Raw genomic sequence first — 12807 nt, forward strand, 5'->3', positions numbered from 1 at the left:
TGTCTGAGGTCGGAGCTCGGCCCGGAAGGAGATTCTTGGCTTTTCTTTCCCAGCAAAAATGGGATAATCCGGGGAGAAACTGGAATGGGATTTTGTGGACAACGCGGAGGTGATTAATGGAGTTGGGATTAATTAGAGCTGCCCCCAGCAGCAAAGCAGGGAGGCACTTCCATACTGAACCACCATGGAAGTGGCCAGGAAGGAAACTGGTATAGAGCATCCCCCGACGGAGAATGGAGGAAAATCCCACGGGATTAGGGCAGATCGTTGGGATTGCAGACACAGAGATGCATTTTAATGTTTGCTTTCTGCTTTATTTTTCCACAGATGGCAAAACCGCCCAAAACCCACCCAAAAGCAGCACCCCTGAAATTCCAGGGAGGAGGAAGACAACCGGAGCGCCAGGCTCTGACCCGGCAGCTCCTTAAATCCGGATGACCTGGGCGGAAACACAGGGATTCCGGTGCGGAGCGTCGGCCTCCGGCGGCTGCACCCACAGGCACCCGTAGGTACCGCCCACCTGCCCCTTCGTCAGGCGGCCGGGGTTGACGCACAGGCAGCCCAGCACGTCCTGCGGAGACAACAGGCGGCGGTGGCGACGCGGCGCTCCCGGCGGCGTTCCCAGCGGCGTTCCCGGCGGGAAGCGGCACCTTCACGAAGTAGCGCAGCTCCGAGGGCACCACGAGGACGTGCGGCGTGACCGGCAGCGCCGCGTGGGCGCAGAAGGTCTCGTGATCCATGTTCAGCCCCTCGGCCGGCGGGTACAGCGGGTAGTAGCTGCCGGGGACGAGGACGGTGATCCCGGCGTCCCGGGAGCTTCCGAGGCGGAAGCGCCGACGGAAACCGGCAACTGAGGGGGTTTTGGGATCAGAAAGTAGCTTTTGGGGCAAGTTTTTAGTCACTTCTTTACGCTCCAGCCAAGCAGGATAACGGGGAGTGCAGAGCTAATTAGAGCCCTAAAAAATCACCGGATTGTGCCAGAATGGGAACGTATTCCGATCCCGTTTATCCAGACTCCTGCTACTGGCTGCTTCCAGGACTTGAACATGGAAAATCCACCCCAGTTTCATGCGGCAGGATGAAATGGTCACCCCCATAACATGAAAAGTCCCCAAAAAGCCTCTGAGGGTGTCGTATTCCCAAAGGAGCATCCCCCAGAGCCGCGCTTCCGCTGGGGATCCGCCTCACCTCCTCTGTGTCAGCACGTGCTTGAGGATCCGTGTGAACCTGTCCGAGATTCCCGGGGAGCTGCAAGAGAACGACCAAGCTCGGAAAAAAAAGGAAACAGCCGAGGAAGCGGGAAAATGTGTCTGCTAACGAAGTGCCGGGGTGCAAATCCCAAGGGATGAGGCTCCGGATTCACCTGCTGATCTCCTCGGCTCCCATGTGGAAGAGCAGATCCGTGGAAGTGAGGCCGAAGACGGTGCCGTGGATTTCCAGGGTGCAGGGATCGGAGACGAAGTGCACGCGCTGCAGCGAGGCGGGAGCTGGGCGGGATTTCCGGATCCCCTCGGATGCCGGGAACCCGGCGTTCCCAACAGAACCCCCTGCCGCTCCTTCCCATCTGGATCCCAACCGAGGGCAAACAGCGCATGGAAAACACCCGCTTTCCACCCCCAAAAAGCAACCGCTGCTCCGCCATCCGAGGGAGACTGTCTCGGAATTCCGAAGGCCGGGAATGAGGCTGTTACCGGCTTGTCCTCCTTGGGCAACTCGGCATAGGAGAAGGGCGGCTGCGGATACACGTAGTCGTGGTGAACATCCCGCTGCGACGGCACGAAGACCAGCTGGGAACCGGCGCTGCCGGGAGAAAATTCCCTATTGGTATCGGAGAGGATCCCAAGTGACCGGGATCCGGCTTCCGACGCCGAATCCCGTTGTGCCGAAGCTTGTTCCCGCCTGACGCGAGGCCGTGCGGAGTGGGAGGCTCTGGAAAATTCAAGCTGCTCAGTGAAGTTTAATTGCAGCTGATTTTAAAATCCTGGCGGGATGCGGATCCCCTCTTGGAGAGGGGATATGGAGCAGCCCCATTCCCCAAAATGGGAGCATCCCGGTGCCGTTGTTGTCCAAAGGGAATGGGGGAGAGTGCTGCTGGAGTCTGGCAAAGGATAAAAGAGGCTGGTGGTGCCCAGCGCTCATTCCCACATGGAAAAAAAGCCCTGTTTGTCCTTTGTTTGCGCTGTTCCTCCCCGCTTCGGCTTCGGCACGGAATGCCTGGATCATTCCCAGAAAAACACCAAAAAAACAGGACCTGGGCAAAACTTGGAGCTCGTAGCAAGTGGAATCGGCTCCAAAATCCACTCTGGGGCCTCATCCCAGGCTCCTTTCAGGAGACTCTGGATCTGATGGCGCTTCCCATTTTCCCACTCCGGGATCCTGGCCCACTGTTCCAAGCAGGAAGCCACGGAGGGCTCATGGCATTCCCTACTGCACATTCCTTAGGAATCAATTTGTTAAATCCCACATTCCCAGAAAAAAGGAAGGAGTGCTGCCCTGCCGCCGGGAGGGGTGATCCGGGAGCCCGGAGAAGCGGGATTTTCCCACCCTACCTTCGCGTTCCCTCTATGATCGTCTTCAGGCAAAGCTTGAAAATGTCGGAAAAGGATCCGAGGAGCCGGCAGTTCTGCAGGTAGAGAGCGGGAATGCTCCGGATCATCCATCAGGGATCCCCCATCCCGGCCGGAATGGTCGCACTCCAAAGGGAATGGAGCTCCGAGTGCCTTCGGAGCGATGCATTCCCTGCTCCGAAGCGGCCGGCCGCGAGCCGTAGATCCGTAGGGATTCGGGAGGATTCCCCCTGCCCATGGGCGCTGCCCCATCTCGCTGATCCGATGGGATTTTCCTGACTTACCTCCACTTCCTCGTGCTTGGCATCAAGAAAGGGCCCAAACTGTGGGGAAATGGCAACAGCCGTGAGAAAAAGCAACAATCCAGGGAAAAAAATCCCAAGGAACAACCGGAAAAAGGGGGAAAACAGCAGCATTCTGCCCTGTTCCTTAGGAATCCGGTGATTTTTTCCCGCTCCGAGCGCGAGAGCGGCGCTGCTGGAGAGGATCTTCCAGAGGAAAAATCCCATTGAACACCTGGCTAAAAGTGGGTGTTTTTCCATATAAATCCCATAGTTTGATCCCATAATCCCCAAATCCAAAGGCAGCGGCTGGATGGGAGCAGCATCTGCTGCACTCCTGCCATGGAGCGGGAGAGAGGGCAATTCCCAGGGGATTTCAGGGCAGGATTCGCCCTTTCGCGCCTCAAAGGGGCTTCGGAGTCGCATCCGCGGCTGGAAAACGCGGATTTATCCCGGGAAGGCGCCTCACCAGGACGCAGACGTGGGGTTTATCCCGGACGATGACGTCCACGAGGTCGGAAAGGGGATCGTAGGCGATGCTGTCGGACGTGGTGTAGGGACCGCAGGCCACCAGCACCATCCGCGGCTCCGCGTCTGCGGGAACGCCGGCGTCATTCCCAACCCGGAACGCCGGGAAAGCGCGGCCGCTATTCCGGAGCTCACCTTGTGCCGGCTCCGGAGGGGTGTGGAAGGGAAGCGGCACCCCCTATGGAAAGGAAACGCTGGAATGTTACGGAGCGAGGGGAATCCGCCAGGCTGCTCCGAGAGACTCGGCGCTTCCAGAACCAATCCCGCTGGGAACAGCCCCGATCCGGTTGTCACCTCGTAGAGCTTGGAGGCCACCAAGCACTTCCCGGTGCTGTTTGTCCCCTCCACAATGACAACCTGGGATGCGGATGGATAAATCGGGTGAAGCCGGGAAGGAGCCGGATGCCGGCAGCTTCCTGGAATTCCCTCACCTGTCCTGGGAAGAGGGAATATTCCTGGAGCTCGGAGAGGTCGAGGGGGACCTGGCCGCCTGCGGAGTGTTCCCGGTCGCCTTCCAGGATCACGGATTTGGCGTTGAGCTTCCCGTTGCTGTCGCAGCCGATCTGGCCCAGGACTGTCACCGGCTCCTACGGGAATGGGGACAGGGAATGGGCGGCATTCCTGAATCCCGGGAGCGGAAGTAGGAGAAACAGGGGAGGGCAGAGCGGCATAAAAGGGAAAAAGAGGAAAAAACAGGATGGGGGAGAGATGTAAAAAGAGGAGGAAAGAAAACTGGGATGTTTTGTACCGGGAGGAAGCGGCAGGAAAACCCAGACCAAGGGAAAAAAAAAAAAAAAAAAAAGGTTGGAAAAGAAATGGGATGAGAACAAGGCGGGAAGGGGGAAGAGGTGGGAAAAGTGGGATGTGGAGCAAGGGAGAGCGGGATAGAGGGAGGGAGAGCGGGATGCGGAGGGAGGGAGAGCGGGATGGAGGGAAGGAGAGCGGGATGGAGGGAAGGAGAGCGGGATGGAGGGAAGGAGAGCGGGATGGAGGGAAGGAGAGCGGGATGGAGGGAGGGAGAGCGGGATGGAGGGAGGGAGAGCGGGATGGAGGGAGGGAGAGCGGGATGGAGGGAGGGAGAGCGGGATAGAGGGAAGGGAGAGCGGGATAGAGGGAGGGAGAGCGGGATAGAGGGAAGGGAGAGCGGGATAGAGGGAAGGGAGAGCGGGATAGAGGGAAGGGAGAGCGGGATAGAGGGAGGGAGAGCGGGATAGAGGGAGGGAGAGCGGGATAGAGGGAAGGGAGAGCGGGATGGAGGGAGGGAGAGCGGGATGGAGGGAGGGAGAGCGGGATGGAGGGAGGCAGAGCGGGATGGAGGGAGGCAGAGCGGGATGCGGAGGGAGGGAGAGCGGGATGGAGGGAGGCAGAGCGGGATGCGGAGGGAGGGAGAGCGGGATAGAGGGAGGCAGAGCGGGATGCGGAGGGAGGCAGAGCGGGATGGAGGGAGGGAGAGGGGGATGGAGGGAGGGAGAGGGGGATGGAGGGAGGGAGAGCAGGATAGACGGAAGGGAGAGCGGGATGCGGAGGATGAAGATGAGGATGAGGACGGTACCTGCGCGGGGCGCGCGGCCGGCGCCAGCTCCTGCAGCCCGTGGAGCTTCCGCAGGGTCTCGCCCAGCTCCGACACCCTCCAGGCCAGCGCTGGGAGCGGGAAAATCCCCGGAGAGGGCGGGAAAATCCCGGGAGAGGCAGGTAAATCCCTGGGAGGGGGTGTTTATCCCACCCCCCCTGGGGGTTTTCCTACCTTCCCGGATATCCAGCGGCTTCTGGAACATGAACTTGTAGCTGGAGCTCAGGGGCCCCCCCGGAGCCGGGAAGAGCCGGAGGCTGCAGGAGTCGGAGCCGGATCCGGAGGCGCCGCCGCGGGAGGGGGGGGGGCGGCGCCGCGTCCCCCCCCAGCGAGGCCACCACGTGGCCCCGCCCCCCCCGCGAGGTGTATTTGGGGGAGGGGGTGGCACTGCGGGGGGGGGGGGGGCAAATGGGAGCCCCATTAAAAGGGGGGGGGGGAGAAGACCAATTAATGGGGGGTAAATGGGAGCCCAATTAAAAGGGGGAGCCCAATTAAAGGGGGGGGAGGGAGAGGACCAATTAAGGGGGGGCAAATGGGAGCCCAATTAAAAGGGGGGGGGGGAGAAGACCAATTAAGGGGGGGGGTAAATGGGAGCCCAATTAAAAGGGGGAGCCCAATTAAGGGGGGGGGGAGAGGACCAATTAAGGGGGGGCAAATGGGAGCCCAATTAAAAGGGGGAGCCCAATTAAGGGGGGGCAAATGGGAGCCCAATTAAAAGGGGGGGAGGGGAGAGGAACAATTAAGGGGGGGGCAAATGGGAGCCCAATTAAGGGGGGGGAGAGAAGATCAATTAAGGGAGGGTAAAGGGGAGCCCAATTAAAAAGGGGGGGGGGGAGGACCAATTAAGGGGGGGTAAATGAGAGCCCAATTAAAGGGGGGGGGGGAGAAGACCAATTAAGGGGGGGGCAAATGGGAGCCCAATTAAGGGGGAGGAGAAGACCAATTAAGGGGGGCAAATGGGAGCCCAAATGAAGTGGGAAGGAAGGACCTTAATGGGGGGACCTTAATTAAGGGGGGAAATGGGAATCCAATTAAAGGGGGGATGAAGGGGACCCCAATTAAAAGAGAGCAGACGTTAATTAGAGGGGGGTCCGGGGGGGTCCTCACCCAGGTGAGAAGGCGCCGGGCGAGAAGAGCCCGCGGGGCCGGGGGGGCCGCGGTGTCCCGGGCCCGGAGCTGCTCCCGCCGCCGCGGCGCTCCTGCGGGACACGGCGGAGACACGGATGCACCACCGGCCGCACAGGCGGACACGTACAGGCGGATGGAGGCAGCAACATGCACAGGCGGACGGAGACGGCAACACGCGCAGGCAAACACACAGGTAGACACGCACAGGCAGATGGAGGCAACAATGCGCGCAGGCGGACACACACAGGCGGACGTACAGGCGGACGTACAGGCAGACAGGCAGACAGAGGCACCGACACAGGCGGACACACAGGTGGACACACACAGACGGATGGAGGCAGCAACGCGTACAGGCAGACATGCACAGGCAGATGGAGGCAACAATGCGCACAGGCGGACACGCACAGGCAAACGCACGCAGACGGATGTACAGACAGGCATGCAGACAGGCAGACAGTGGCACCGACACAGGCGGACACACAGGTGGACACATGCAGACGGATGAAGGCAGCAACACACACAGGCAGACACACAGGTAGACACGCACAGGCAGATGGAGGCAGCAATGCACAGGCGGACGCACGCAGACGGATGTACAGACAGGCATGCAGACAGGCAGACAGAGGCACCGACACAGGTGGACACACACAGACGGATGGAGGCAGCAATGCGCACAGGCGGACACGCACAGGCGGATGAAGGCAGGAAGGCGCAGGCAGACACACGCAGACGGATGTACAGGCAGGCATGCAGACAGTGGCACTGACACAGGCAGACACGCACAGGTGGATGAAGGCAACAATGCGCACAGGCGGACATGCAGGCAGCGACACACAGGTGAACACAGGGAGGCATGCAGACAGGCGGACGGAGGCACCGACACAGGCGGCCGCACAGGCGGACGGACGCGCTGACGTGCACAGGCGGCACGCACCTTGGAGGGTGTTGCATAGGCCTCCAGCAGCTCCTCTTCCTCCTCCTCCTCCTCGTCCAGGCTGACGAGCGCTAAGGAAGGAGCAACAGCGGGAAGCGGAGCCGGGAAGCGGAAGCGGGAAGAGGAGCCGGGAAGCAGGAAGCGGAGCCGGGAAGCCCACCCCCCCACAGTAATTAATGCAGCCGCTAATTGCACCACCGAGCAGGATACAGGCGGCGCAGGGAGTGCAGGTCGTGCGGCCCCCGACGGTTCCCCCCGGCACGCGGCCCCCGCCGGGCCCGTCTGCCCAGGACCTGCCGAGGAGGAGGAGGAGGAGGATGAGGAAGGCACAGACAAGGATGAGGAAGGGGAGGAAGACGATGATGGTGGCGGCGGGGGGGACAAACCTCGTGCTCGAAGGCGCCCAGGCACTCGGCGGTGACGACGCTGCCGCCGTCGCCGCTGCTGGTGACGAAGGCCAGGAGCTCGTGGGCCAGCGCCACGGGGCCCGGCTCGTGCGCCCGGGCCAGCGCCGACACTGCGGGGGAACCGCTGAGACCCGGGACGGCAACAACCGCCCCGAAGGCCCAACAACCCCCTGAGACTGCCCGGGACCTGCTGAGACCCCCCAGAATCCCAACAACCCCCTGAGACTGCCCCGGGACCTGCTGAGACCCCAAACAACCCTCTGGGACCCCCCAAGCACCCAACAACCCTCTGAGACCTCCCCGGGACCTGCTGAGACCCCAAACAACCCTCTGGGACCCCCCAAGCACCCAACAACCCCCTGAGACTCCCCCGGGACCTTCTGAGACCCCCAACAACCCCCTGGGACCCCCCAGAATCCCAACAACCCTCTGAGACCTTCCCGGGACCTGCTGAGACCCCAAACAACCCCCTGGGACCCCCCAGAATCCCAACAACCCCCTGAGACTGCCCGGGACCTGCTGAGACCCCAAACAACCCCCTGAGACCCCCCAGAATCCCAACAACCCCCTGAGACTGCCCCGGGACCTGCTGAGACCCCCAACAACCCCCTGGGACCCCCCAGAATCCCAACAACCCTCTGAGACTCCCCCGGGACCTGCTGAGACCCCCAACAACCCCCCGGGACACCCTGAGACTCCCCAGAACCCCCAACAACCCTCTGAGACTCCCCTGGGACTTGCTGAGACCCCAAACAACCCCCTGGGACACCCTGAGATCCTCCAGAACCCCAACAACCCTCTGAGACTCCCCCAGAACCCCATGAGACCCCCCTCCTGGACCCCCACAACCCTCCAAGACCCCAACAACCCTCTGAGACTCCCCCGGGACCTGCTGAGACCCCAACAACCCCCTGAGACCTCCCAAGCACCCTACAACCCTCTGAGACCTCCCCAGGACCCCAACAACCCCCTGAGACCTCCCAAGCACCCCACAACCCTCTGAGACCTCCCCAGGACCCAAACCACCCCCCAACAACCCCCTTTGCACCCCCCCCCCAACACCCCTTGGACCCAAACAACTTCCCCCCCCAACACCCCCTACACCCCCCCCCCCGCGACCCCCGGAGGCCCCGCCCCCTCACGGCGGGCGGTGACGTCGTCGCTCTCGCAGCGCAGCTCGAAGAGCCGCAGCTCGCGCAGCACCGCGGCCGCCGCCTCCTCCCCCACCGCGGCCGCCGCCTCCTCCCCCGCCGCGGCCTCCGCTCCCGCCGCGGCCTCCGCCATCCTCCCGCGCCCGCGAAAAGCGCGCGCCGCGCGGCACGCCGGAGGGGCGGGGCGCCGGCCCCGCCCGGCCACATAAGGAGGGAGAGGGCGGGAAATGCCCTTATAAGGAGCGCCGAGGCGGAGTCAAGCCTTATAAGGGGCGTGGGGGGGGGGGGGGGAGACAGGCCTCATAGGGAGTGCGGGAGGTGGAACCAGGCCTTATAAGGAAGTCGGGGTTGGGCTTGGCCTGATGAGGAAGGCTAGGGCGGGGCATGCAAATTAGGCGCGGCGAGCGGCCAATGGGGGGAAGAGGGCGGGGCTTCGCCTCAGCGAGCGGCCGCCGCGCTGCCAGCGGGGGGTTTCCCGCCCTCGCTGAGGCGCCGGGTGGCGCTGGGAGGAGCGGGGCGGGAAGGGACACGGAGGGGACACGGGGGGACACGGAGCTGGGGAGGGGGACACGGAGGGGACACGGAGCTGGGGAGGGGGACACGAGGGGGACACGGAGCTGGGGAAGGGGGACACGGAGCTGTGGAGGGACAGGGCTGGGGACAGCAGCAAGAGGAGAGGGGGAAGCACCAGAGGCAGCAGCTGCTGAGGAGGCTCCAGGCAGCACCTTAGAGTGGTTTCGGTCAAGACCTGAGGTAAAACCCACACTTTATTTATAAATATTTATATTCTAATTTATATTCTTATAATTAAAGTACTTATTTGGCCCAGGTTGGGTTATACGACACCCTGTGCTATGCCTAGAAAGAGAGAGGTGACCGTGAAGCCCTGACCCCAATCACTGAGGTAAAAACCCATTATTATTTAGTCAATATTTATATTTCAAGTTATAGTTTAACTACAAAGTGCTTATTTTACACAGGGGTGTTAAAGGGCACCCCGTCCCCTCCCCTGGGAGGAGGAAGTGGCCCTGAACAGGCTCCAGGGAGGTTAAGAGGGAAGGAGGCTGCTTTAATAACACATCTTGTGTTTATTATTTTTTCTGCTCTTAAAACAAATTTATACAGTTTAAAAAAAAAAAACAATCACCAAACAGAACCGTACCCAGGAGGAAAGTGGGGAAGGGAGATCCCTGATCCCAGCACGACGCTGGGGGAAGGCAGCGCTGCAGGAGAGCCCAAAAGAGCCCCAAAGAGCCCCAAAAAGCAGCTGCATTTCACGTGGCCTGAGGAAATCCGGCACAACCCAAGCGCAGGGAAGGCACCGAGGAACCTGCACTCCGTTAATCCAGGAAAAGCAGAGAGGGCCGCAGCGAGGCGAGAAGCAAGGCCGGGAAGAGCGGCCGTTTTCCACGTGTCCGGAAGCGGCGTTGGGAAAAGCTCCCGGGGGAAAAGGCACTTGGCGGCTGGTCCGGAGCCGCGCGCGGCTCCCGCGTCACGCGAACATGGTGAGTTGGAGCCACTGGGAAGAGGAGGGAACGCGGTGAGAGCGGAGCCGCGCGGAGCCGGAGCCGCCGCCGCGGCCGCTGGTACCTTGAGCAAGTCGAAGGTGACGACGCCGTCCTTGTCCCCGTCCAGCGCTTGGAAAAACCCTGCGGCAGCGGGACAAGAGGTCTTGGAATCGGAGGGAAATGGCTGGAAAAAGCAGGAAGAATGGGGAAAAGGAGGGAAAAAGGTACTCACGGAACATGGTTTCCAGGCGGACCAAGCAGCAGACGAAGCTGTCGAAGTCCAGGGCCAGGTCGGGCTCGGCGTAGCGGGTGATGATCAACTCGTGGAGCTTCTTGTTCAATTTAAAGCCTGGAGACGGGGGGAAAAGATGTGGAAAGGTGGGAAAAAGGTCATGGAGGAGGCGGGAGGATCCCATGATCCATTAATTGTGTTAATTGGAGGCTACCTGCAGACTCCAGCGCCAGCCGCATCTCGTAGGCGCTCATGCTTCCCGATTTGTCCAGGTCGAACTTGCGGAAAATGGCCTGGAAAGCCAAGGGAGCGCATGAGGACAGGGATTCCCAACCAGGAGAGCGGGAATGGGGAGCGCATCCCGGCTCTGCCCCAACCCACCAGGTAATTCCGGATCCGGTTCCAGAGGACGTTGAACTCCACCAGCCCCAGCTTCCCGTTTCCGTCTTTCTGCGGACGGGTTAAGGAAGGCGCCGGATGATCCCTGCGTCCCCCTGCTCCGTCCCCGCGCGCATCCCGCTGCTTCCGGAGGGGAAGGATACATCCATGAGGTTGACCATGCTCCGGCACGACTCCACGCTGAACCCTTTGGTCCGGAGGTCTTTATCTGCGGGAGGGCACGAGGAACGAGGCCATTAACGAGCCGCCCACTCCCCTTCCCTAAAAATCCCACTCTGCAACACTGGGAATTTTGCGCCATGCAAAGGGAATTCCGGGCGGGAGAAGCCCGGATGCGCTCACGTTTCGCAATGATTCTGTTGAGGATGGTCTGCAGCTCCTTCACGCTGATCTCCATGTCCTGCAGAACAGAAAATCCCGCTGTTTCCCCCCAAATCCGCCCGCTCCGGTACCATCGGATGGGCCCGCACGGGTCGTACCGGCCCCGCCAGCTGCCTGAAGAGCTGCTTGAAGTTGTCGTCGATCTCCGTTTCCGACAGCACTTTCTGCGGAGCGACAAACGGGGCGGGATGATCCGCGGGCGCCGCGGCGTTCCCGCCGCGCCGCGCGCAGCCGCCGCTCACCTCGTCCGGCAGCACGGCCTGCACCGCGTCGTCCATCTCCCTGCGGAAGCGGCGAGAGGGCTGGGAAGGGATCCGAGCGCCCGGAGCGGGGAGCCGCGGCGCGTCCGGCACTTACTCCGTCCCGGCTTTTTTCTCGGAGAAGACGCGGAGCACGAAGTCGCCCTCCTTGTCCGGCTCGAAGGTGGAGGGCACCACGACGTACTCGCCGGGCGGCAGCCGGAAGCGCGTGCTCACTTCCCGCAGGTTGATGAACTGCTCCGAGCGGGCGCGCGACGCGTTGGCCAGGAAGAAATCCCGCTTCAGGTGCACGCCCGACTTCCCCACGTACTGCCGGGGACGGGAGATGGACAAACGCCGGGAATCAGCGGCCGCCGGCGGGTTTCCTGCCCGGCATTCCCTCCGTTTTCACCTCGCCGAAGGCCGGCGGGGAATTTCGTACCCACCTCCGGGGGAACCTGCGGAGAGAAGGAGGAGCAGTTGGAGCGGAGCGGAGGTTCCGCGCGAAGCGGATGCAGCTCCGGAGGGTACCTCATACACGGCGAATCCGATGGTTTCCATGTCCTTTCCGTAGCGGCGTTCCCGGCGCCGGTGCTTCTGCATCAGCGCCAGCAGGAAGCTGCAGCCGGGCTCGCGCCCGGAATCGCCGTCATCATCCACCTCTTCCAGGTGGATTTTGAACTGCGGGTTGATCCAGAAGGTGGCTGGGGAAAAAAAAAGGGAAAAACTGCAGCCTGGTCCACATCCAAAGATCCCAACGGGAAAGCCACGGAAAAGGCGGTACCGGGATAGTTGCGGCAGCCGCCGGCCGTGCTGCCGCGGCGCCACGAGCCGTCGTAGAGCTTCGTGTTCCACTTGCGGAACTTGTGGGACTCGAGCGCGTCCGGGGTGAGGTTGCAGATCTCCAGGCGGGTGAATTCCCGCAGGAAATCCCGGAAGGACATCCTGGAAGCGGGAGGGAGCAGCGCGGGAGCTGCCGCGCGCTCCCGAGGACGCTCCCGGCCGCCTCCTTCCCGGCGCTCACCAGAACTCGCCGTCCTCCATCTTCACCATGAGCTGCCGCCGCAGCGCCGGCTCCACCGCGTTCCACTCGGACGAGCTGCGCGGGGGGGCGACCGCTAATTAACGAGGGGCCCTAACGAGGCCGCTGCGTTAACGAGGAGCCCCCCCCCGGGGCGGCACTCACTTGTCGCTCCAGGCCCCCGTCCACTCCACCTCTCCCCAGGGATTGCGCATCCGGATGAGCCCCAGCGCTTGGCCGCGGTAGTTGATCTGCGGAGGGGCACCGACGCGGCCTCGCACCCCCAAACCCACGATTTCCCCCCAAAATCCCCTTCCTCCTCTCCCAAACACCCTCCAAACTCCCCTACTTTTCTCCCAAACCCCTGATTTCCCCCCAAAATGCCATTCCTCCCCACCAAACACCCTCCAAACTCCCCTACTTTTCCCCCAAACCCCCGATATCCTCCCAAAATCCCATTC

At 62.0% G+C, this 12807-nt stretch overlaps 2 protein-coding genes across 2 annotated transcripts; both read right to left on the reverse strand.

The window, feature by feature from the left end:
• Nucleotides 1-337: 337 nt before the first annotated feature.
• On the reverse strand, nucleotides 338-8699 carry POLA2 (DNA polymerase alpha 2, accessory subunit). Its single transcript, XM_088531378.1, is given in 19 exon segments — nucleotides 338-571; nucleotides 651-777; nucleotides 1189-1248; nucleotides 1364-1470; nucleotides 1692-1800; nucleotides 2550-2623; nucleotides 2852-2890; nucleotides 3318-3442; nucleotides 3512-3554; nucleotides 3671-3733; nucleotides 3808-3997; nucleotides 4924-5017; nucleotides 5121-5247; nucleotides 5249-5333; nucleotides 6054-6142; nucleotides 6982-7069; nucleotides 7219-7301; nucleotides 7395-7525; nucleotides 8558-8699. Coding segments are annotated over 19 exon segments (1923 nt in total). The 3' UTR covers nucleotides 338-424.
• Nucleotides 8700-10008: 1309 nt separating this feature from the next.
• LOC148593352 (calpain-1 catalytic subunit) lies at nucleotides 10009-12597 on the reverse strand (the record flags this gene model as incomplete). The annotated part of the gene is made up of 15 exons (XM_088531379.1): nucleotides 10009-10085; nucleotides 10157-10215; nucleotides 10307-10423; nucleotides 10521-10599; nucleotides 10688-10756; nucleotides 10849-10913; nucleotides 11048-11105; nucleotides 11185-11250; nucleotides 11329-11368; nucleotides 11444-11655; nucleotides 11772-11783; nucleotides 11857-12029; nucleotides 12110-12270; nucleotides 12350-12424; nucleotides 12512-12597. Coding segments are annotated over 15 exons (1299 nt in total), but the record flags the coding sequence as incomplete, so codon positions are not given.
• Between the last annotated feature and the right edge of the window lie 210 nt (nucleotides 12598-12807).

The sequence above is a fragment of the Tinamus guttatus genome, unplaced genomic scaffold, assembly GCF_059628265.1.
Source record: "Tinamus guttatus ecotype Peru unplaced genomic scaffold, ASM5962826v1 Tinamus_guttatus_pri_ptg000413l, whole genome shotgun sequence".
NCBI classification, from domain to species: domain Eukaryota; kingdom Metazoa; phylum Chordata; class Aves; order Tinamiformes; family Tinamidae; genus Tinamus; species Tinamus guttatus.